This window comes from Micromys minutus, assembly GCF_963924665.1.
Source record: "Micromys minutus genome assembly, chromosome: 31".
In the NCBI taxonomy this organism is placed as follows: domain Eukaryota; kingdom Metazoa; phylum Chordata; class Mammalia; order Rodentia; family Muridae; genus Micromys; species Micromys minutus.
The window spans coordinates 18016032-18039409 of NC_137966.1; the positions used below are offsets into that span (position 1 = coordinate 18016032).

At 46.7% G+C, this 23378-nt stretch overlaps 1 protein-coding gene across 3 annotated transcripts; it reads right to left on the reverse strand.

Annotated features, from left to right (window-relative positions):
- Positions 1 to 16: 16 nt before the first annotated feature.
- CDIP1 (cell death inducing p53 target 1) lies at positions 17 to 22521 on the reverse strand. 3 transcript variants are annotated; one of them, XM_080942448.1, is made up of 6 exons: positions 21378 to 22521; positions 3764 to 3830; positions 3166 to 3273; positions 2764 to 2919; positions 1902 to 2175; positions 17 to 1806 (listed from the first exon to the last, which is right to left on the reverse strand). In XM_080942448.1, exons 3-6 carry the CDS (start codon positions 3248 to 3250, stop codon positions 1695 to 1697), a joined length of 627 nt encoding a protein of 208 aa, XP_080798574.1. In that variant the 5' UTR covers positions 3251 to 3273; positions 3764 to 3830; positions 21378 to 22521; the 3' UTR covers positions 17 to 1694. The 3 variants fall into 3 exon arrangements, with proteins under 3 accessions (XP_080798574.1, XP_080798572.1, XP_080798573.1); XM_080942446.1 differs by lacking the exon at positions 21378 to 22521 and adding an exon at positions 21060 to 21231; XM_080942447.1 differs by lacking the exon at positions 21378 to 22521 and adding an exon at positions 20618 to 20824.
- Between the last annotated feature and the right edge of the window lie 857 nt (positions 22522 to 23378).

Below are 23378 nucleotides of genomic sequence, written 5' to 3' on the forward strand. Positions count from 1 at the left end.
GTCTATAATAGAAATGTGAAGTTAAATATTTTTATTAGTAGGAATCTATTCCTATAAAAGTCCTTGTGTGAAAAAATGGTAGAACAGCAGGGGAACTCAAAAAGACTTGAGCCCACCACCTTCACACTTCAGAAGATTGATTTTTACCAAGAACTGAGTGCCGAGACTTCGGAGTGTCATCTTCAGACTATAACATCTTAGTCCAGTAGTGTTGTCTTGTTTAAGGAGAAAAGAGCAATAGCTATCGGTTAGGAGGTCACTCAGCTAGGACAGGGCTCCAGTTCTCAGGTTCTGCAGCCTGGACATCTAATTATGCACACGGTAGAAACCAGTACCCTGGCCCAGAACAGCTGGGCTCCCCCAGGACCGGTCTATATAGAATTCTGGTTTGGTGTAATTGGGTTCTTTAAATGTGTTGTTTCCCAGGCCCAGGCTCCTGCCACTAGACTACCTGTCGTCCCACCCTGTCTTTCAGAAAAGAAGGAAGCCAGGCAAGACAGCAGAGGCCCAGGGCAGGGAAGTGAAAGGGCCAATTTAATGAAACTACAAACTGGGACCAGGCCACAGTTCACAGTGATAGGAGGCCATGCAGTGTGTGAGACCAGGAGAGGGACAGCAGCAGGATCACAGCGTCCATATGGGCATATCCACAGACTATTCAAGAGATGGACAGGTTTGGGTTTACACCCTGGGCACGACTCATGTCCCTAGGATACTCCCACCACTTGTGACTTCTTCCTGGTTCCCAGTTCCACAGCTGTTCCTAGTGAGAAGCTCCAATATGGAAGCAAGTCAACTATGGCAAAAAAGGCTGGCACTTATTCCAGAGACCAATGAACTTACAAGGAGGTGCTTCTGATCCGCCATGGCGACAAGCCACTAGGCACACGTTGCACCTACACACAGCACAGACACACAAGTAGACAACAGGCTCATGGGTTTTCATTCCTTCCAGCCCCAGAAAATATAGGGGTTCACAGAGATGTGGCCAGAAAGGAGATCTGCACACTGACTCAGGAAGCTAGGTGAGAACAGGGGCAAGTTCTTGGTCACCAGAGCTTACATAGCCCAGCATCCTCTTTGCATTAGACCAGGCAGCTCTTGGATGTATCCATACCTGAGAGTTCTGAGGTCCATGGTTAGCAGTCATTATTTCTTTCCCTATCTTGGTACCCCAGACAACAAGCCCCACTTAAACCCAGGCCTTAAGACCCTGTTTTGCTTGGGTCCACTTAACTTTAGATGACACCCTGACTTCATTCCAGGTCAGGAACTGTGTTTCCAGGCACAACCCTCACTGTAGGCCCTAGTCTGGGGACCTCTTGATGCCTCTGGGCGCTTTTTGGTCCCAGGAAGAGTAAGGACCAGCCTGGACCTATACTTATACAGAAAAGGAGAAATGAGGACCCCAGTAAGAGAGCCTCTCTAGCTTGTCTTCTGAATTGCAAATGTCCAAGCAACACACAAGATCAATGCCACCCCATGCCACCCACTGGCCCTTGGCCTTAAATCCAACAGAATTTTTGCTGGAAGAGTCGGATGCTCAGGGAAGGGCAAGGTGAGGACAGGATTTCCAGGGTGCAGTGGCAAAACTTCCAACCCTAAGTGGGGGTTGGGGGATAGTGACCACTGAGCATGGGGAGCAAAGCACATGGGGCCAGACTCATAGGTGGGGAAGTCCAAGTCTGGCTCCGTTAGCACAAGCGCTTGTATGTGCAGATGTAGGCTTTGCAGCTGGGACATGTGTGCGTCACATCCTTGAAGTCATTGATGAGGCAGGGGATCAAGCAGCAGCCCAGGTCACACCTGAATTGAAGACAGAGACAGGCTGAGGCCTGAGCAGGCTCAGGCAGCAAGTAGAGCCCCAGCAGCACCACCACCTACCAGTGCCCCACACCTACCCCATGAAGCAGCAGAAGAATCCCAGCACAAAGTTCATCAGGCCTATCTCGTAGGAGATCTTGGTGGTGATAGCCTGCTGGCAGTGAGGACACACTGTCTGCACTGGTGCACCTTCAAAGATCTCTCCCTGCAGTACTGTCACCGTGGTGGCTGCCCCTGATGGGACCAATACTGTGGCCGTGTGGCCCCCAGGGCCAGGGTAGGCCCCTGGTGGGTAGGGTCCTGGTGGATAATAGCCCATAGGTGGGTGAGGGCCTGGAGGAGGGTAGAAGCCTGGAACAACACACAGAGAGGTCACTGGCTGGCTGGGAACACAGAGCATATGATCCCAACACTCAAAGCACAATTTACAGCTTCTCACTGTCTTCCCCAAGAGGGCCAGTGTGTCAACAAGAAAAGGCCTTATTGCTGAGGCCTTGGCTCAAGGTGCCATTTATAATGACCCATTTGATCCCTACCACATCAGAGTCCAAGATAGACGTGGCAGAGAGCTAGAAGCATAGCTCAATTCCACTTCCTTGCCCCAGGCTGTTCTGCCTGCAAGGAAAATATTGTTCCTCTCATGCATACAAAGCTTCTTTTGCAAGTCAATGTTTGAAGCACTAAAGACCAACCAAACTCCAGATACTGCAGGAACCACACACTTTGGGCCTGAGTGTAGGGCCAGTGAGCTGGTAAACAAAGGTCCAGGCCTCCACTGGGGACTTATTCCTTAAAAGGGAAAAGCTCCCACCTACCATGTTCTTAGAATAAACCACTAGAACTTTTCCTTGGTAGATGGCAAGTTCCTCCTAGCCACCATTTTCATTTTATATGGAAAGATTGATGACTTTCCATAGTGAATTTGGGGTCTCAACTCACCTGCAGGCATGTAGGTGCCATCTGCATTCATGTGGGGGGGCACAAAGCCAGGCTGGGGCACTGGATGGCCAGGCGGCTCATAGGGTGGGGGAGCAATGTCAGCAGAGGGCAGTGGCATGCCTGGTGGTGGCTGCATCACAGCTGGAGATGTGCGGCCTGGATAGAAATGGACAGAAAGAAGATGGCTCAGCTGATCTCTACACACAAGCAGGACACAGGGTGACTCTGAAGCAGGATTTGAAAAGCCTCAACTATACTTGGAATTGAGAGCTGTGACAGGGACCCCAGAAGGCAGAGATCAAGAAAGACCCTTACACAAGAGCCAATGACAGGGTACTGGTCCAGCAGTCCCGTTTGTGGACCTTACCCAGACCTCTACCAGTGACAATTTAACATCCTTACCTGGGGTAGGTGGGGCTCCACTTTTTTCCTCCAGTAGTGGGGCTGTAGGACCTCCTGGATAAGGAGGGGGTGGTTCATTTGACATTTTTGCTGCTGATACTCCTAGATCTGGAGGAGAAACAAATTTAGCTCTTTGCTTCCATGCAAGGCCATGTGACAATCTTCAGAACCCATCAACCTGAGCACACAAGTATTTTCTCTGGCTCCTCAGGGATTTCCTGGCTCAAACTCAGAGCTGTTCCACCCTTTCGTTTCCTCAAAAGTATGAGGATCAGGGTTGGTGGCTAGATCCAGCAGTACCCTTGGGAGTATCAGCAACCACTGAGCTCCCTCTGACACTTGGGATATTCTACCTCTGCCAAGGACAACCCACCAGAGCTACCATCCTTTATCCTGCTCATGGTCACCCACATTTCTTTGGAAGCTGGAGGGTAAGGACAGAACTCTGACAAGGCCCAGCAATCCTGCCTGGGAACCTAACCCCAGCTACCCTACCCAAGTTAGCCTGGCACCCAAGAGTCTCCCAACTCTTAACACGGAAGGGCAGACTTCTACCACAGACTGCTCCAACATGGATTGGAAAGGGGTGATTTCTTACCTCAGATTTCTGGTGCACACAGAACAGAAGCAGGTGAGACTAATTCAGCTGAAACAGATCTAGGAAGCTATTTCAGGGAAAGAGAAAGCAACACCTTTAACCCCGGGCTTCTGGGCAAGCTATTTCCCCATGCCTACTCACAGCTTAACCACTTCACTCCCCTCCCCCAGTGGCACAGCTGCTGGGTCCTCTGTGCCCACCATTCTCCACCCACAGACCCCATTCCCATGCTTGACAGTATGAGGACTCAGCTGTGGGCTGGTGTCTGGCACTGGCTTCTCTCCTGTTTTGCTTGGAAAGTATGAAAAGGAAAGAGTCAGTCGAGGGAAACAATTCGTTTTATTCCTTTCATCAAATGTCCGAAGTGCCTGCTGTAAGGTGTTGGTGGAGAGACAGATACACTCAGGTCTGGCCTTCACTCTATTTAACAGAAGACTAGTCACTGGGGACTGCCTTTTGTTAACTGAAAAGTAGTAACAAATAAGAAAACTCCAGTACTATGGTATGTTCAGTAAAAATGACATTTCTAGCAAAGCCTAGAGCCCTTACAGTAAGTCCAAACAAAGAAGTACCAAGCCACTTTGATTTTTTCCCCCCTTTGAAATAGAATCCCACTGTATAGTCCAGTCTGGCCTCCCACTCTTTATCCTCCTGCCTAGCTAAGATTATAGGCACACACCAGGACAACTTGCTTCCTAAGTTTAACAAATTGGGCAGGGGCAGAGGGATCAGATCCAAGCTTTGGGGTCAATTTTGTGATGATTTAAATAGGAATGGCCCCATAGATTCGTGTTTGAATGTCCGTAAAGGGTAGAATCATAGGTGAGGCAGCCTTGCTAGAGAAGTGTCACTGTGGAGGCAGGCTTTGAGATCCCACATGTGCTCAAGCCATATCCAGTGGTACAGTCCAGTTTCCTGCTGCTTTTGGATCAAGGTGTAGAACTTCCAGCTTCTTCTCCAGCACCATATCTGTCTGCATATAGTCATGGTTTCTGCCATAACAATAATGGGCTAAACCTCTGAAACTGTAAGCCAGCCCCAATGAAATGTTTTCCTTTGTAAGAGCTGTGGTCATGGCGTCTCTTCACAGCAGTAAGATCCTAACTATGACAAATTGATCAATATGGCCTAACACCCTCATGCCCTTCTGCTGGAAGTTATTACTTGGCCTGCACCCAACTGCAGCTTCAGACCAGCTTTCCTTATGCAGGCCCACTACTTCAGATTATAGGACTAGTACTATAAAAAGCTACCCCCACATTTCACAGCCCCAACCTACAGACAATGCCTGAGTCTGAAATGCCATGAGCATTTCATTTGGCTGCTCTGGTTACTGCTTGTTCCAAGTGACAGTCATAGAATGGAAACTTGCTGGGTGCCCCCGCTGAACAACCCTGCCTGGCTTCCCTCACTCTGTATGAAGCTCTACCAGGGACTGGCACACTCTACCTTTGCTTGGCCACACCCACCCACCAGACTGAGCTATTTCTCTGAGGAACTCCAGATGGGGGTTTTCACAGGAACAAGGATGGAGCTGACATTCTGAGATGTCTACCAAAACTCAGGGAACACTACAGAGCTATGAATTCAAGCAAAACTGCTTTATTCCCCAACCCTTAACCCAGACCATGTAGAATATGACTCAGCTCCAAGGGGGCACAAACAACAAAAACCCCCCACAATCTTGTAACATGGGGTCAGCAAAGCACCAGAACTCCATTTCCTTTCCTGCTTCCTCAGAGAAGAAAAGAGCTTCCTTGTAGCCAGTAAACAGAATGGACAGCAAAGAGATCTGGCCTCCAGTCCAGGGCCGGAGCATGTCAGAGTCCTTACCTTCCTGTATGAGAAACCTCCTTCCCCAGGCCTAGTCAGAACCCAATCTCTAGTACATCTGGGGGGTGTGGGGCGTGTGTGTGTGGGGGGGTCCTGCGGAGGGGCATTCTGCAGTTATATCATGGTGATAGATATAATGCTCTAGTAACATATTAAAAGCACCAAATGTAATTAACAGTGGGAAATCATTCCTACAAATAAACTGCTAGGCAGTTCACTGTAGTATAAACGCCACAGATTATAGAAACACTTAAGGGATCCTGTTGTATATACAACCCAAGCTTCACAAACACTATGTAGCACGTGGCTGCACTCTGAAAAGAACAGGATTCCACAGCAGGACCCTGCCTGAAGGCAGTGTTGCCTTGTTTGATGGCTCATCTTGTCAGCCTGGCACCTGGGAAACAAGACCCTCAACTGAAGAACTGCCTCTAACTGATGTGGGCGTGGCCGAAATAACCTTGGGCAGTAATAACCCCCATTTAGCAGCAGACCAGTGGGTAGTGCTTTTTGATTTTGTTTGTTTTTAAGGTTTCCCCTTCAACTCCTGTCCTGGCTTCCCTCGGTGTAAACTAAAATAAACTCTGTCCTCTCCAAGTTGCTTTTAATTATGGTGTTTTATCACTAAAACAAATTGCTGTTGTGGTCAAAACAAACAAAACCAAAACCCACTTGAGATGGAAAGTGAGAAAGAAATGGGGTCTGGACTCTTGGTTTGCCAGGTTCAGTGACTTTCTTCTGTGTCTCTTCCCAGCAAAGCTTCAAGTACGACCTCAGGGGCCTGAGAACTGCCTCGGGCTTTCTGCTTGGCTCTCAGCTTCCTGTGCAGTGCAGTAGATCCTAAGCCCAGGCAGAGCCCAGCAGCAGTCTGCTGATACAGGGCACCTTGAGCGGGTGACAGCAGAGTGTGTGGCTCCTGGCCAGCACAGCTGTGGCTTCTGGAGGCAAGCTTAACTCCCTGTTTGAAGCCGTCTTACATACTGCAGCAGAGGCAACCATAGTCTTTGTTTCCCAGAGTGCCAGTGAGAAGGCTCTACCAAGTTCAGGAGAGGAAAGCAGCATTTTGAATCTTGAGACCTACTGGGGCAGTCGGCCTGGTCAGCTCTGGGCACAAGTTCCCACGGGACTGAAGACAAGAACTGAGGGGACGAGGCCAAAGGTGACAGAGAGGACAAGGCTCAGAGGGACTTGCTGACATGACTTTTTCCAGGTCTACAAGACCAATGGTTCTCCAAACATTTGTTCTGTGGATTTCTTTACACCAGATTATCGAGGACTTCAAACAGATTATCTCTCAATATGGTATTAAAAAATATCTCTTAAGTACTTGATAAGGAATTTTTAAAAAGTAGTTTGGCCATGCAGTAGTGGTGCAAGCCTTTAATCCCAGCACTCAGTAGGCAGAGGCAGAAGATCTCTGTGAGTTGAAGGACATCCTGGTCTACAGAGCTAGTTCCAGGACAGCCAGGGCTACACAAAACCCTGTCTCCAAAAGAAAAAATAAATAAAACAAAAAAAAAAACAAAACATATTTAAAAATTAGGGGTGTAGCTCAGGGAGAGCAATTTCCTTACAGATGCAAGGTCCTAGGGTTCAATCACCACCACTAAAAATAAATAAATAAATAAATATTGAGTTCACAATGGCAGATTTCCAAAATCCAATTAATACTTACCAATAGAACAAAATTTAACAGTGGTGACTCAGCATTTGGGAGGTTGTGGCAGAAGACTGCTATAAACTTGAAGTAAACTGAGCTACAGAGTAAGACAAGGCCTCAAAAACAATCCAAACCACAGGTCAAAGAGATGGCTCAGCAGTTAGGAGCCCTAGTTAAGTTCTCAGCATCCACATAGTAGCTCACAACCCTCCAGTTCTAGAGAATCCAACCTAGGTCATCCACAGGCCCCATGCACATATGTAATAAACCCTGCCCAACTCTCATACACATTTCTTTTTTAAATCTAAACCGGTGGTCCATGAAGATGGATCAGTAAGTGAAAGTATGTGTTATGTGAGTCTAGGATCCTAGGATTCATCCTTGGAACCCATAAAAAGTGAAGAACCGACTCAGAGCTATCTGTTTACCTCCATTCAAGTACTGTGGTGCACACAAACCCTCACACAGAAGATAAATACAAAGAAGTTACTAGCAGCAACACACCAAGAAACAAAAATTGTTCCCCTGTAATATGGAATTACTTTGTATTCAACACTATCTCTGAATGCCTAGTCACCAGTTTGTTTGTACTGGTAATTCTTTGGGGGAGGTGCAGAGCACAGAAGAGGGAACTGAGGACCTTAAATGCTTTACATGCACTTTGCCACTAACACCTCCAGCAACAGCATTCCAAACAAAAGGTGTGCTTGTGTCTCTGTTTGCTAATGGGTGGTTTTGGAGCCCAGAAGAAAGTGTCAGTCTTTTGAGCTGTGGTTATAAGCATTCGTGAGCCACCTGATGGGTGCTGGGATCTGAACTATGGTCTTGATGACTGCAGCAAGTGCTCTTAACTGCTGAGCTATGTCTCCAGCCCTCTGACAGTTGTTTTTCTGGGCATGAGCAGGGAAAACAACTAGTGTGAACTGTAACTTGAATAACTACAACTGTGTACATGCTTTACTCCCAGACTGCCATCAGCCTTGATGTGGCTATCAATCTTGAGGTTTTCTTGCAGGCCTTACATATTTTACCATACAGTGTTCAAACGCTATGTACACACACACTAAGAATTAATAAAGTTGTGCTTGCTTTGGCAGCACATATACTAAAATTCAATAGAACCCCACTGCACAGGATGACTGGTAAATGCAAAAGACTTCAGCTGTTTTTTTTTTTTTTTTTTTTTTTTTTTTTTTTTTTTTTTTTAAGTTGTGTTTAGTTTAATAACCTTTTTTTGTGTAACGGTTTTTATGAATACTCATAGAAAGTTTTTTCACCATACTCATTTTGGTAAGCTCTTGTAGCTATGAACTTTTAAAAACTTTATTGTTTGTGTTCATATGCCATGGCATGTGGATAGAGGTCCAAGGACAACTCTCTAGAGTCAGCTGTCTCAATCCACCTTTCTGTGAGCTCTGGAGGAGAACTCAGTCATCAGGTTTGCATGTTAAGCATCTTTACCCACAGAGCCATCTTACTGGCTAGCCATTAACTTTTGACTAATAAAAACATATCTTTAGCTAGGTGCTGCTGGTGGTGAATAGCTTTGATCCTGGGGGTGGGGGGGTGGGGAGAGAAGAAGGTGGTTCTCTGAGTTCGAGGTCAGCCCAGTCTAAAGAAAATGTTCTAGGACAGCCAGAGATAGACAGAGAAGCTGTCGTCTTGAAAAACCAAAACCAATCAAACAAGCAAAAAAAAAAAAAAAAAAAAATCAAATCTAATTTTAAACATAAAAGAGAATAAAGTTAATTTTTACTACCTTTATGTGTGTGCTGCTTTGTGTAGTGGGAAAGACTGGTGTAGGTCGGTGCCCCTGCCTTGATCCACCTCAGCTCCAGTGCGTTCCTTCAGCCTGATTCTGAGGCATCCCTGCAAATACCAGTACGATGCGAAGTCGAGGTCTTTGCTCCACTATAAGTTAGACTGACTTCCTGCCCTCAGGCTGCAAAAGACACCACTGTACTGGAGAGACCCCACTAGACTGAACGCAGGGTCAATTCTCCACTGCCAAAGAGACCTAGAGTCTTAGGTTTCCCCAGGGAAATCGGAGTCTGTTGTTGTTCTGCCTGAACTGCACCCCAGGGAGGCACCTGCTGCTGTGCAAGCTTTTCAAATTAAACAAGCAGTTGTGACAAGGACTCCTGCAGCAACCTTACTAAATCCAGCTCCTACACAGAGCCTTAGTTAATTCATTTGCCTTCCTCTCAGAATGGGAGGAAGGTTACCAGAGGGTAGATAAATGTCCTCTGCTGGACGGCAGGGGTTGGCCCACAAGAACATTGACTAAAAAGAACCTGTTACATGAGCCCCAGGTGGTGGTGTACACGTAGGCAGAGGCAGGTGGATCTCTGAGTTCCAGGTCAGCCCAGACTGTAGAGCAAGTTCCTAAACAGCTGGGGCTCTGCAGAGAAACCCTGTAAACTGTGTCTCTCTTTCTCAAAAAAAACAAAAACAAAAACAAAAACAAAAAACACATGCCTCTATCCTGGAGTTAGTTATCTGATCCCTGATCATGGTGCCTGTGGTCACCTGCAATGACCTCAGAGACATTCAGATAGTTAGACCCTAGTCTGAAAGCTCACCCCTGTGACATCCATTTCCAAAATAGCACAGGTCATCGCCTTTGTGAGAAATCCTCTAGATCTCTCCTGTTGGACTGCCCTCTTAAGACATGTGCTCTTATTGCTTAGAGCTCCCCAAGTCAGCAACACCCCTGGGAAGGCATTCTACCCTGGATCCAGTGGCATGGAAGTGGGGTGCATAACTGCAGAGCTGCATTCCCAGGATCATTTCACTACCACTGCCACTTCAGAGAACTGCCGCCCCATCCACCGTGGCCACTGGCAGGACATTCTGCCTTCACCCATAGCCTCCCATTTGTTGAGCAGGGCAGGAGACCATGCAATGTGATGGGTCATTACAACCAGTGGGCACTACCACCCTTAGTGTATCATTGGATCAGACTGGCCCTGGGTAACATCGCATAGCTGTCCTATACTGATTTCCCAAATACCCTCACAGTATGTTTTAACATAGGCTTATGTGGTGGCCATCTGAAGGAAGGCCATGTGGGGTGAGATCCAGATGGCTGGTACTGCTCTTGGAACAAACAACTAGCCACCAGGGTTAGTATCACAGCTGAGTCAGCACACACTCCAACAACTACTCAGTGGTTCCATTAAAAACAAAACCAGAAGAATCAGTGTTTTGGGGTCTAGACCCAGCCCTGTTCAAAGCCCAGAAGGCAACAGGAAGAAAGAGGAAACAGTGACAAAGTGGCTGTGCTGGCTGCATAGGACAGCAGCCTAGAGGCTTGCAGGAGGAACCAGCTAGAGGGACAACTGCTAAGCTTCAAACCTCAGATCTCAAGATACAGCAGGTCAGGGAAGACTGGCTCAGACCTTCTGAGCCCCAGGCTTCTGAAATCTCAGTGGCAGATCATTTGCTTAGCATTTGTTAAAGTTTGCATATGCTTGGCCAGGGAGTAGCACTATTTGGAGGTGTAGCATGGTTGAAGCAGGTATGTCCCTGTGGGTGTGGGCTTTAAGACTTAGCTGCCTGGAAACCAGTATTCTGTTAGCAGTCTTCAGATGAAGATGTAGAACTCTCAGCTCTGCCTGCACCATGTCTGTCTGGATGCCTCCACGTTTTTGCCTTGATGATAATGGACTAAACATCTGAACCTGTAAATCAGCCCCAATTAAATGTTGTCCTTATAAGAGTTGCCTTGGTCATGGTATCTGCTCACAGCAGTAAAACCCTAAGACAGCATGCATGAAGCAATAGGTTCAATTTCTTGTAATGAAAAGTAAAAACTCAGGAAACCAGGAGCTACATCGTAAGATCCTGTCTTCTGGTACTCTAGCATCAGGATAATGGTTGAAACCCTATCCTTAGTCTCTGACTTGTTTTGGAAAATGATGTTCTTATGAGGCAGAACTAAACTCCACATACTGGGTAGAACAGGCTTTATGCAGGTAACAAGTAGTGGTTATTTCAGACGATGCTTTTAATTGAACTACTAATACAAAGAAACATCCACTCCTAATGAAATCAAGGCTATGGTATGTCACATTGAAAATAGTAGTGACAGATTGTAAAGTATGACAGCCTCATGGAGTAGGTGGCTCAGACAGCTCCCTGTACCCAAAGCCATCCTTCCTGTGTTTTTCCTTCTGTTATGAAATCAGTGGATTAACTAATTCACTCCAGCCCTAATTGCAGTTCCCATGACTATCTGACTAAGCTCTGGTCAATGCTGGCCTTAGTGCCTGGCCATGGAGGCACTGACAGAAGCTCAGTCTAGACCACAGACCCTTTTTTCCTTCCTGCTGCTGCTGAGCTATAGGACATGGTTACAGTAATGTGGCAACCATGGAGAAATGTACCACACATGAAGGATGGCCACGGAGACTCCAAACACCTCTAACTGTTCCACTGGTAGAAATAAACCTGCTTTAGTCAATGATTGGTAAACAACTTCCAATTATTAGAAAAGAACTAGCATTAAGGCGGTAGGAGAGGTGGCTCACCATTAAGAACACTGACTGCTCTTCCAGAGGTCCTGAGTTCAATTCCCAGCAACCACATGGTGGCTCACAACCATCTGTAATGGGTTCTGATGCCCTCTTCTGGCGTGTCTGAGGACAGCTACAGTGTACTCATATAAGTAAAATAAGTGAATCTTAAAAAAACAAAAAACATCTAGCATTAAAAACTAGTGTTACTTGGGCCTAAAAGCATACATCTGTCTAGGAAATGAACTATCTATTAACTTTCCAATTAAATGGAAACACTTCTATTAACTTTCCAATTAAATGGCTTTCTCCAGGTGACAAATTAGGGTAAATGTTTTTGTTGTTTAAAAACAGACCCTAGCCATCTCTCCTGACTATGGAAGAATCGTTTGTGCTGGATGCAAACTTTCCAGTATGGCTGCTTTTTAAGGTTACTATGCACCAAGCTCTGTAAATAAGCCTAATAAATTCAGTAGTTACCCAGAATAAACTTTGGTAGAATCTCACCATAGCTTGTTGTTGGGACCACATGAGTGGGTAGACATTATTTATTTATGTCTCCCCAAGAAAAGGAATTTTATCAACAGAAGCTATTGTGGGACTCTACACTGAAATCCTCTCAAAAAAATTAAGGGCACCAAAAAAAGGGAAGGGGTGTCGTTCAGTGCAGAATACTTGTCTAATATGAGCGGGGTCCTTCCTGGGTTCAATCTCCAGCAGTATATACAAAGTGGGGGGGACAGAGACAGAGAGAGACAGAGACAGACAGACAGATAGAAAGAGGCCCTGGACTGAGGCCACACAATCCCAGCCCTCCCTTCAGTGTGGACACATGACTGCAGAGGCTGCTGTATGGAATACTGATGGAGCACTTACCACGCTGACACAGATGCCCACCATGGGGACAGAAAGGAAAGGTTCAAAGTGAATTCAGGGCCACCAATGTCTCAGGCCCACACCACCTTCCTCTCCACCAAGCTCCACTAAGTCAAATCAAAATAAGACCAGGCCAAGATGAGGACAATAACTGTGCACTGACATGCTAATGATTTGTCACCAGTGCTCTCAGCAAACTCCTTTCACTTCCTGTGACATCAAAGAAAAGGCCACGAGGGAGCCAGTTAATTCTACTTTTCTGGAGGAAAGTTGTGCTTCTAGGTGTATTCCACTTTGAGGGCAGCAATTCCCACAGGCAAAGGTATCTGTGTGCACTGTCTTGATGTTCAGCCAAAAGGATGGCTAACTCCAAAGCAGCTACAGAGTAACTACATGCAAACCTGAAAGGACACCTGCTCTTAGCAAATATGGAAAACAGTACAGACTAGGATCTGAATACAAACAGTAAAGAACAGAGAGACCCTCCTTCAGCGGTGTTCTCTGGATAGGGAGATCTTGAGAGGTTTGTCTGTATAAACTACAAATGCAGAAGCCTTTTACTTATGTATAGATTCTAGTTTTTCTATGAGCACAAGCTCCTTCTTCCAAATGCTCAAAACTGTTAAATATTATTATTTTTCAAACCAGAAAGGTAGCTCAGACTATGAGTGAGTTCTGGTGAAAAGGGCTTCTAAGAACTCTCCCTCTCAGATGTCATAAGCATCTTTTACTGCATTTTCCTGGGTTTTGTAGAGTAACTCCCACCTCTCTTCTGGATCACAGCCCAGGGCTTTTGGCAAACTGTCAAGTTGGCTAGGTCTTGCATGGAGAGCCAGCAAATCACTTGATGGAGGAGGGCAGGCAAGCATATCCCCAAGGGACACATGATACTCTACGGTGATGAGGTTACTGGGCCTGAGGCAGGTGATGGTTGGTCCTGTGCCCTTGCCCTGCTCTCTGAGCTGTTTCTGTGCTCAGGAGCTTGCTTCTATCTATTCTGCTGCTGGCACAGAACCCGATGGAAGTCCACAGAAGAGGAAATGAAGAGCAAAGAATGGAGAAGGAGCTACAGCTGCAGGCACAAGTAGAGATAAACAAGTCGTCAGCACCTGTTCCAAGTCAGGCCATGGTGACTGAAAGGTAATTTTAGAAACACCACAAGCTTAAAGACCCATCTCTTAAGCCACCAAAATGGAACCTTAGGGGGGAAAAGTCCTGACATCTGCCTGCAGTGAACCGACACAAAATAAGCCTCTGGATTATTTTAACCAGGTTCTAAGTGAGATTAAAACTGTTATTCTGACCAAGGAGAACACACAAGACCCCGGTGTGCCGTCAAACCACGTATTCACAACTAACCATGTAGTCATAGCCACCAGGTGCAAGTTTCTTGCTTTTAAGATTTCTATGTTTTATGTGTATGTACTTGTGTGTCAGTTCATGCCATATGTGTTCTGGTGCTTGCAGAGGCCAGAGGTGGGCATCACATCTCCTGAAAGGAATTACAGTTAGCTTCGGTCCACCAGGAACTAAACAACTCTGGGCTCCCTTCTTTCCCATAGCCCAGTAAGTGCTCACTCTCCAACCATTCTCTCACAAGAATGAGGTGACATCATCTTTCAGATACTGATCGCTCATGCAAGAGATCATTTCCTCTACATTTCCTCTACTATTCGAGAGAAAGTTCTGCTTGGGGGAAGATAAGCTGCAGAGATGTGTCACTGCTAATACTGGATACTTTTAGAAGTCACAGCGATTGCTAAAAGAAAATACCACAGAACAGCAGACCTGAGTCAGACCTCAACAACTCTTTAAGTTGCTGTCAACTGCCTTTTCAACTGTTTTTTAAAAAACAGAACCTTGTATGTTAGCATACACTTTTAAGAATGATATTAAATTCTGTATGTTCAGGGACAGCTTGGTCTACTTTTTCATACCAGCCAGACTACACAGTAAGACACAAGGTGTGACACAAAAACCTGAGAGAAATGTGCCTAGTCCAGGGTCACAGTGGGATCTTATCAACAGCCTGCCCTGTGGACCCTGGCACAGATGTCCGCAAAGGTGACCAGGGAACAAAACACGGAATCACAGTGCAATAGGAGTGGAAGGCAACAGCATTTCACATGCATTCTGTAACTCGGCAGAAGCTGAGCTCAATTCCTAGTGCTTGAAGTAGACATGGGATCCTGGAAATTTTTACTCACATCAGTTGTCACGATAGCTCTGGATTTGGGAAATGGGAATGTGGTCACATCTGGAATTGTCACCGGCATGTGTACATTTCTCTCTGACGCAGATATCTCCACCTTTCTGGCTAGAAAAGCATCAGAGGTAACTGACTCTGAAGTCTCAGCTAACATTCATTCAGGTGCCAAGCAGGAGCCACGTGAACTCCTGGAGACTACAGCAGAGCTCAGAGGCAGCAGGGCGGGGAGTGGGCTCAGTGATGGAGCTTTTCTGGCTGCTGGGGCAGAGCAGGACCCAGCCGTCCTGACAAACTCCTAACACACCCGCCCCAGCCCTCTAGCTCCCTTGTCACTCTCTCCAAAGTGGTCAAAGTACACAGTTGCCCAGTATGATGGTCCAAGTGTAAGTATCTGGAAGGTAGAGGCAGGAGGATCACAGCTAGTCTCAACTACATAGAATGTCTGAGGATGTCCTCCTGGGCTGTATAAGACCCTGTCTCAAAAACAATGACTCGACACCAAACATGGGTGGGGTCTTATTCCCCCAACGAAGTGTTTCACCAGTGAAATTACATCCTCTGCCCTTAAGTTTACCTGGATTTCACCACGCCACGAACCAAAAGGGTGAAGTCTCGCTGCCTAGCTGTTTTTCTTATGAAAGCAGGGCTGGAAAGAAAATAGGACACAAAACGAAAAGTCTCCTTGGGCTGCAGTCTCTCCACATTTCTCAGAGCTCACAGGCCATTCAAGGACTTTAAAGGGCAGTATGACTTCATGAACTCTTTGCTCTACTAGCTGACTTCAGAACTAATCCAATGACTGTACACCTGAGGATTCAACTCCATTCCAAACTGTATTTCGAGAGAGAAGAATGTGTACACCCCATGGGTTTGTGCCTTCAGCACTGATAAGCTCAACAGGAAACCTGTTTTTATTTAAGGGCAGTACCTGATTTTATTCAGCCAAAAAACACTGTCTGCTAGGTGTCAGACACGTTCCTAAGCAACTGGGTAGGAAACATTTCCCAACAGACCGGGGAGAGGGAACTATAAAGAGAGACACAGTGACAGAGGAATAAGGATTAGGGAAGGAGAGAGACCTACAGAGCTTAATTCAACACAGCAAAGGCTTCACTGAACATAGAATATTTCAGCACAGGCAAAGGTGAACTACATATTGTGGGAAGAAGGTCCAGGCAAAAAGTTATATGCAAAGGTCCCCAGAGCAGACTGGAGAAAGGGGATCCTAGGAGGCATCCCACACCGAGGGCTGGGAGGCAGTCAGGACACAGCTGGGGTAATTAGGAAATGGGAGAGGGTTAGGTTGTCCCAGTCTCCCTTTGCACTGTGTGCTGTGTCATCATCAAATAGGTGACTGTCAGAGGGGAGAACCTACAGTATTTGGGTACCTCTGGCAGTGCTGGGTACAGTTCCTTTTTGGCCAGGTTGAAGCCACAGAGAAACAGGTCATAGTGTAGGTAATCTGGAGGCCAAACAGGTAAGCCATGCATATACGGAATCGGAGCTTGCCTACACCAAGGGCCAAAACTAAGGCTGGAACCTTAAGGGACACAGGACGCCTGGGAAATCTGAGAGCTCAGAAGTGATCATTTGAGTTCTTCCCTGAACAGGGCAGGGTTCTTCAGGTCTGAACATGGGCCAGTTCTATCAGTGAAACCAACATTAGCCAAGCTTTCTTTTCTAAGTGACTCCTTAATCAGACAATTCACTGCACCTGAGAGTAATCACTCAGTTCACAGTCCCAATACTCACATAACTATAGTCCCACCTGGGGACCTGGAGTAGAATTTACAGAACAGGTAAAGCCAGCAGGAGGCTCACAAACCTCTCCTGGTGGTCTAACGTCAGCTGCCTTTTTTTTTTTTTTTTTTTTTTAATGTGTATGGGATTTTGCTTGCAGGTATGTCTGTGCACTGCATCCGTTCAGTGCCTGAAGAGGCAAGAAGAGGTGTAGGATGCCATGGAACTGGAGTTACCATAGGTGCTGGAAAAGCAGCCAGTGCTTTTAACTATAGAGCCCTTTCTCCAACTCTGACAATTTAAAATTTTCTTTTAAACCTTGACCAGTACTTCTAATTCTGTGGTTAACAAAACAAAACACAAACAAAACCTAACTCATCTGATGGCCAAGGTTTGAGAGAAAAGGTAGGTTCAGCCCTATGTCCCAAACTTCATGTCCCAAACTTCCTTCAGTCTACCCCAGCCCCACCCACTGCACCTTGCATGTCTCTGGACCATTTATCTATACATACCTGCTGAATAGATGAGTCCATGAGATTTGGAATTTACCTCCCTGGATGCCCTATGCTACTCCTAACCCAAATGGCCATTACCCTCAGCTCCAGAGGCAGAGCACGGCAACACCTGAGGTAGATGTCACTGTCTTCTTTCTGAAGGTTATTTATGGCCAATATTCAAAACAAAAAAGAATGCCACTCCTTGAATTGCAGTCAGCGCCAAGGAGGGATAACCACAGTGAGGCCAGGAGAGCTCCCACTTCTGCGGGCTTCCTTCCCTTTAACCCCTGCTACTTTAGGGTGTGAGGCCTGCTTTGTTCTTATTTAGAAACTCTTGCTACTTTTTCTGCTTGAAGGGCTATACCTAGGTTACCTCCTAGAGCAGTGGTTCCCAACCTTCTTAATGCTGTGACCTTCTCACGTAGTGCCTCATGTGTGGTGACCCCCCCAAACCATTAAATTATTTTCATTGCTACTTTATAACTAATATTTTCATTGCTACTGTTATAAATCAAAATGTAAATATCTGTGTTTTCCAATGGTCATCCATGATCCCTGTGAAAGGATCGTTTGATACCCAGAGGGTTGCAACCCATAGAATCAGAACCATTATCTTAGGCAGATGCAGATGTCAAGTGAGAATTAGCCAAGAAGCAACAATAAATACACAAAGGACACTGTGTCCTTTGCCATTCCCCCAACTCTTAGCATCTCTGAACCATAACAACTACTCACCAAGCAGTATAGACTCTTCTCAAATACCACCCAACAACCCTGCCACCTTACTACCTACGTCCACTGTGTTTCCTCTACATCCCAGGCACAGCACACAGTGGATCTGAGTTTAGACTAAATTAACATTTATTGATTATGTGGCTTCTCAGGCACATTCAGGAGTTGAACTGGACACCTTGTAGTTAAGAGCCGACAAGCAGCTGACAGTGGCGTCGGTGCTTGTCTTCAGTAGCAGCACTCAGGAGGCAGAGGCAGGTGGGTCTCGGAGTTGGAGGCCAGCTTGGTCCATAGAGCAAGTTCCAGGACAGCCGGGGATACACAGAGAATCTCAAAAAACTTGGGAGGAGAAGGAGGAAGAAGAGGAAGGGGAAGAGGAAGAAAGGAAGGAAGGGAGGGAGGAAGAGAGAGAGAGAGAGAGAGAGAGAGAGAGAGAGAGAGAGAGAGAGAGAGAGAACTGACAAGCTAGACCACCCAGTGGACAGACCTGTAAGGGATTCTCAGCACACACACATTAGGAGCATGGTGACAAGAAATATTTTCTGGGCTGGAGAGATAGAGCACTGACTGCTCTTCCAGAGGTCCTGAGTTCAATTTCCAGCAACCACATGGTGGCTCAATACCATCTGTAATGAGATCTGATGCCCTCTTCGGCTGTGTCTAAAGACAGCTACCGTGTACTCATATAAATAAATAAATCTTAAAAAAAAATTATTTTCTATAAATAAAATGCACTACAACTGCTTTCAAGGGGAGAATAACTGTTTTTGGAAACCAACACCCCCCCCCCCCCGCCCATCTTCTGGGTTCAAGCAACCAATCCTCCCACCTCACCGGTCAAAGGTCAGAGTAGCTGAGAATGCAAGGATGCACTGCCAGGCTGGTTTTTAAAGACCTCTTTGTGTTAGGTAGTTTCATGTTCTTTCTTTTGTCAGTCATGAAGGAACTGGAATCTTTTTGGCACTTAGAGCAGACACAGGTCTTCATCTGGTCTGGGTGCTGCTCTCTGCATAAATGTAGCACAAGAGCTTTTGGGAAGGGAAATGGCTTGTCACAAAGCTCCAGAGTTACAAAGAGGAACCTTCAGTGTAGTCTGCCATTTCCAAATCTAGGAATACTTGTCCCAGGATCCTATTATCACTTGAGTTGTCTGATGACTCAAGAGGCAGCAGGTAGGCCCAAGGGGCCAAAGGCTCAGAACTGTGTGGTGGCAGTTCTGGGAGGGGGAGGAGCTGTAAGGCAGGCATAAAGCTGTGACCTCTGCAGTGGGATGCCACACTGCAGTCTCTCCTACAAGACACAGTGCCTCACAGAAATGGGTCCTTTTCTATGTTGTTCAGTCTACTTCCAAGTTCTCGTAGGACAAGAAACCTCCCATCCACACTTCCATCTCCCACCAGGAAAAACCAAGAACTCTGGAGAACTCCACACATGCTGACTTCTCACTAGAACATCTTTCACTTACAAGACAGACAGACACCTTAACATAAATGACAAAACTTTTACTGCCTCATCTCCCAAAGTGCACGCTCTTTACTTTTTCCCCCCCTCTGAGTAGAGTTTCTGAAAGCAGAGAATTTCACAGAGCCTGTCTCTTCTTCTCCCTTTCGAATGAAGAAAGTGTGTGTGACAGTCTGGTGTTCACAGCCACAGAGCCAAGTACAGAGAGGCCTGTGGGACTCAAAGCTGTAACTGTGAGGTCACCAACTGTGCACTTCAGCCCTGTTCTAAGGCTTAGAAAACATTCTCGGCACCAGCAGGTTCAAACTGGGCAAGCTTGGGACATACAAAAGAGCCAAGAGAACAAGGCCAAGGGCTGAACAAGCAGACAACTCACTTTAATTATTGCCAGCATAATCTGCTGGGACAACCAGGCCTCTGGGACACATTCCATTTTCTCTCTCTCAAAACAGTTTTGTTCCCTGAAATATTCTTTACACATTCCCTCTTTCTTCTGGTCAGCTAACTTAATTAAGTCTTCTCAACATCCATGTAAAGGTCTTTCCTGGTTCTCAAAACACATCCTACAGAAACCCTCCAAAACCCTTTGGATCTTCAGGGTTAGGAGGCGGACTGACTTTCAAATAGCCAAGGGTTAAAAAAAAAAAAAAAAAAAAAAATCAATGAGCAACAAGATTTCTAGGTCTAGTTAATAATATGCAAGCTTTACTAGGAATGGAAATATACTGTTATCTGCAGTGTACTTTGGCATGCGTGAGAATAAAAGACCGATGGACAGGCACACCGTAAAGGGCGATTTACACGTACATTCTAGGCGGTAGGACATGGCTGTACACGGTGAAATTCAACGGTTTTTGTATACTTTGAATTCTTCCTAATTAAATGTCAGGGTAGAGGAGGTCCTCGAGACAGTAAATGACTGAAAATATCTTTCTTATTATGAGTAGAGAGCAAGAAGAGCAGACTCTTCTTGGCTCGCCTCTTTCTTCCCACCCAACTCTGGTCAGCAGCGACGAGAAGCTAAGCACCAGACCGAGCAGGCCTATTTGCCAAGACCATGCCCAGTTTTTTACACTACAAAACTGATGTAAAAACTACCGAATGCCCTCTCCCCAGAGGCCCTGATCCCTACTCCTTACACAGGCGCTCAGTGCCAGGTGTGCAAGAGAATTTCTGAAGAGCTTGCTAAATGCAGATTTCCGGGCCTTACCCCATAAATAATCAGACCCTGGGGGGATGGGGAAAGTCCAGGTTCTTTCTGATGCAGAGGATCCTACCCTGTTTACTCCATCTTCCTTGACACCTGTTGAGAGGCCCCTGGAGACCCACCTCCTCCAAGGTCCTGGATGGCTTGGGGCTTCGCCAGCCCATCACCTTCCTAACGTCCTGCCGGAGCGCCAAGTAGAGCCTGCAAACCGGCGGGGGAAGGAGGGCGAGACGGCCTCCTTCAAGACAGCCAAGGTCACCCGTGGGTCTCTAAGGCTTGCCTCAGGGATCCTCCGGGACCTACCGCCGTTCCTCTACCCTCTATACCCCGAGGAGAAATGGCACACACAGCCTTCCCTTACAGAAATGTATTGAGGCGTGATAATCACCCGAGTGGGCTGGCCCTTCTGTGGCTGATATCCTGTCTGCAGGCCCCGTGGCTCGGGGCCCTGAAATGCTATCCCTCTCAGCCCCGCAGCTGCAGCCACATCGAAATCAACTGCCCTGATTCTGCGTAGCGTTTCAGAGGGAATGGACTCCACCGCGCCAACCCAGCTCCGTTTACCTCGGAATCCAGGAGCCTGAGGCCAGAGGGACAGAAATCGGCAAGGATCCGGCCGGTGCTCCGAGGAGCCCCTCTACCAGAGGGCTCGCAGCACACACCGCCCCCGCACGGAGAGGACCCTGGAATTTGTAGTCCTTCGGCGTACCCGCAGCATTCCCTGAGGCAGGGGCCTACAGCTCCCGGCACCCACCGCGAGGGGGTGAAGGCGGAGCTCCGCGGCTGGGTCACGCGGGCCGAAGGTTTCGACGCCCAGCTCCCGCCTCGGAGTGTGTGAGGGGTCCCACCGGAAGCCGCCTGGAAGCCTCAGAGGTGACTCACCATAGGTTCGGCCGCTCACCGGCCGAGCGCTGCTGCTGGAACAGCTGCCTCAGCCCCTAGCTGTCTAGAGGAAACGGGAAGGCTTTGGAGAAAGGCCCAAGCTCCTGGCCTCGCGGCTTAGGGCGGGGCTTCGCGCCTCACGTAACGAGCTTGGGTGACGTCAGTGGAGGCCCGTTGCGGGTGTGAGACGAGCAAGTGGTGTACCCCAGACTTTTCAGCTTGGGGAAAGGCTGGAGGGGAGGAGCACGGCGGTGCTTGCGCTCCCTCAGGCCAGCGAGGCGTGCTGAGCACGGGTTACCACCGTTGCCCTAGGCTGCCCGGGCATGCATGGAGCTGGGACCCACACCAGCTCTTCCTGCGTTCACACAGCTTCCACTCTGACAACCGACGTACAGATAAGCGACAAAATGCCCGGTAAAGCAACAAGAGCGCCCAACAGAATTATAGTGTTTGCCTCTGGGCAGTGAGGATAGGAAAGGCGATGGTGGAGTAAAGAAAGAGACTGGTGTAGATGAACTGAAAGGCACTTCGGCCAGCAAGGTGAAGAAGACTTTTGAAAGACAGGCTAGATCCAAGTCACCAAGGTCATCAATGAAGTTTGGATTTATTACACGTGGAAACGGAAGCTCTCTCTGTTTTGTATTTGTGTGTGTGTTGGGCACTCGTGGAGGTCAAAGGGCAACTTTCAGGAGTCAGGTCTTCCAGCTTGTAGGTTTTTGGCTCTCAAACTCAGGTCTTCGGGGTTGACAGACAAACACCTATAAGCCAAATCATGGACCCTTCTTTTGTATGTTTAGACGGGGTCTCCCTCTGAACCCAGGAGGGCCTTACATTCAGACCCATGACCACTCTCCTACCTCAGCCTGCCAAGTGCTGGGATTACAAGAAGGGAGACATGACATTTTTGAGGAGTTTTAAGGATTAGAATTACAATTGAGTTTCATTGGCCACAGGTTTTTGCATTGGAAATTGGACCTGGTCAGTATTTCTTTTCCAAAATCAATACTTGTATTTTGTCATTTATTCATGGACATATGGATCCTGTGCATTGTTAGCTGAGATGAATTAAGAGCAACCTATTACAAAATGTTTTGTTGCATGCATAGTGTTAGTGGTTTTGTGGTTTAAAAGGGTCCTAAGGGTAGAGTTGAAGTGCCATCCAGTGTTCTAAGTAAAACTAGATTTGATGTCCTTTGTGTGAACTATACCCATTAGTGATTAACTTGGAATCACCAGTAATCATCAGTGTCACATTAAAAAAGGAAATAAAAGCACTTCCCCCTTTGAGTCCTTTAATTGAAAACACGCTTTGTTTGTTTTTTCATGTTCGAGTGGTCTATCTGCATGTAGACCTGTGTGCCATAAGAAGGCATTAGATCCCATTACAGATGATTGTGAGGCACCATGTGGTTTCTGGGAATTGAACTCAGGACCTCTGGGAGAGTAGTCAGTGCTCTTAACCGCTGAGCCATCTCTCCAGCCCCATAAGTTCAGGTTTTAATTCTGCACTTCATGCTTCTTATGTTTTCCGTCCTTTGTTGTCTGAATCTGTGGCTGCTCAAAGGCTGTCTTATGAAAGTTTGTTTGTGTGTGTGTGTGTGTGTGTTTCTGTGTCTGTGTCTGCTGTATAAGCTGTGTTTGTCTGTACCTAACAAAGGGTACTTCGTCTTTATTGAATAGCACAGAAGACATCACATGAGGTAAAGTTACAGAAAACTTAGTTTTACAAGGAGTCAAGTCTCTGGTTCCTACTGATCCCAACCAACCCATATAACAAACACCATTGTTCATCAACCAGTATTTTGGATGCTTTCAAACTTTGTTGGAGGTTTTAAGAAATTTCTTTCAACCTCTATATTTGCTGCTTTCAGCAAATGATACATTATCTGGGTAGGAGGCATGGAAGTATGCATAATCTAAGATCATAGCTATGAATTAGGTTGTAATGTTGATGATTTGGGAAACCCAAGGCAAGTTAAGGAATATTACATTGTCTTCTTA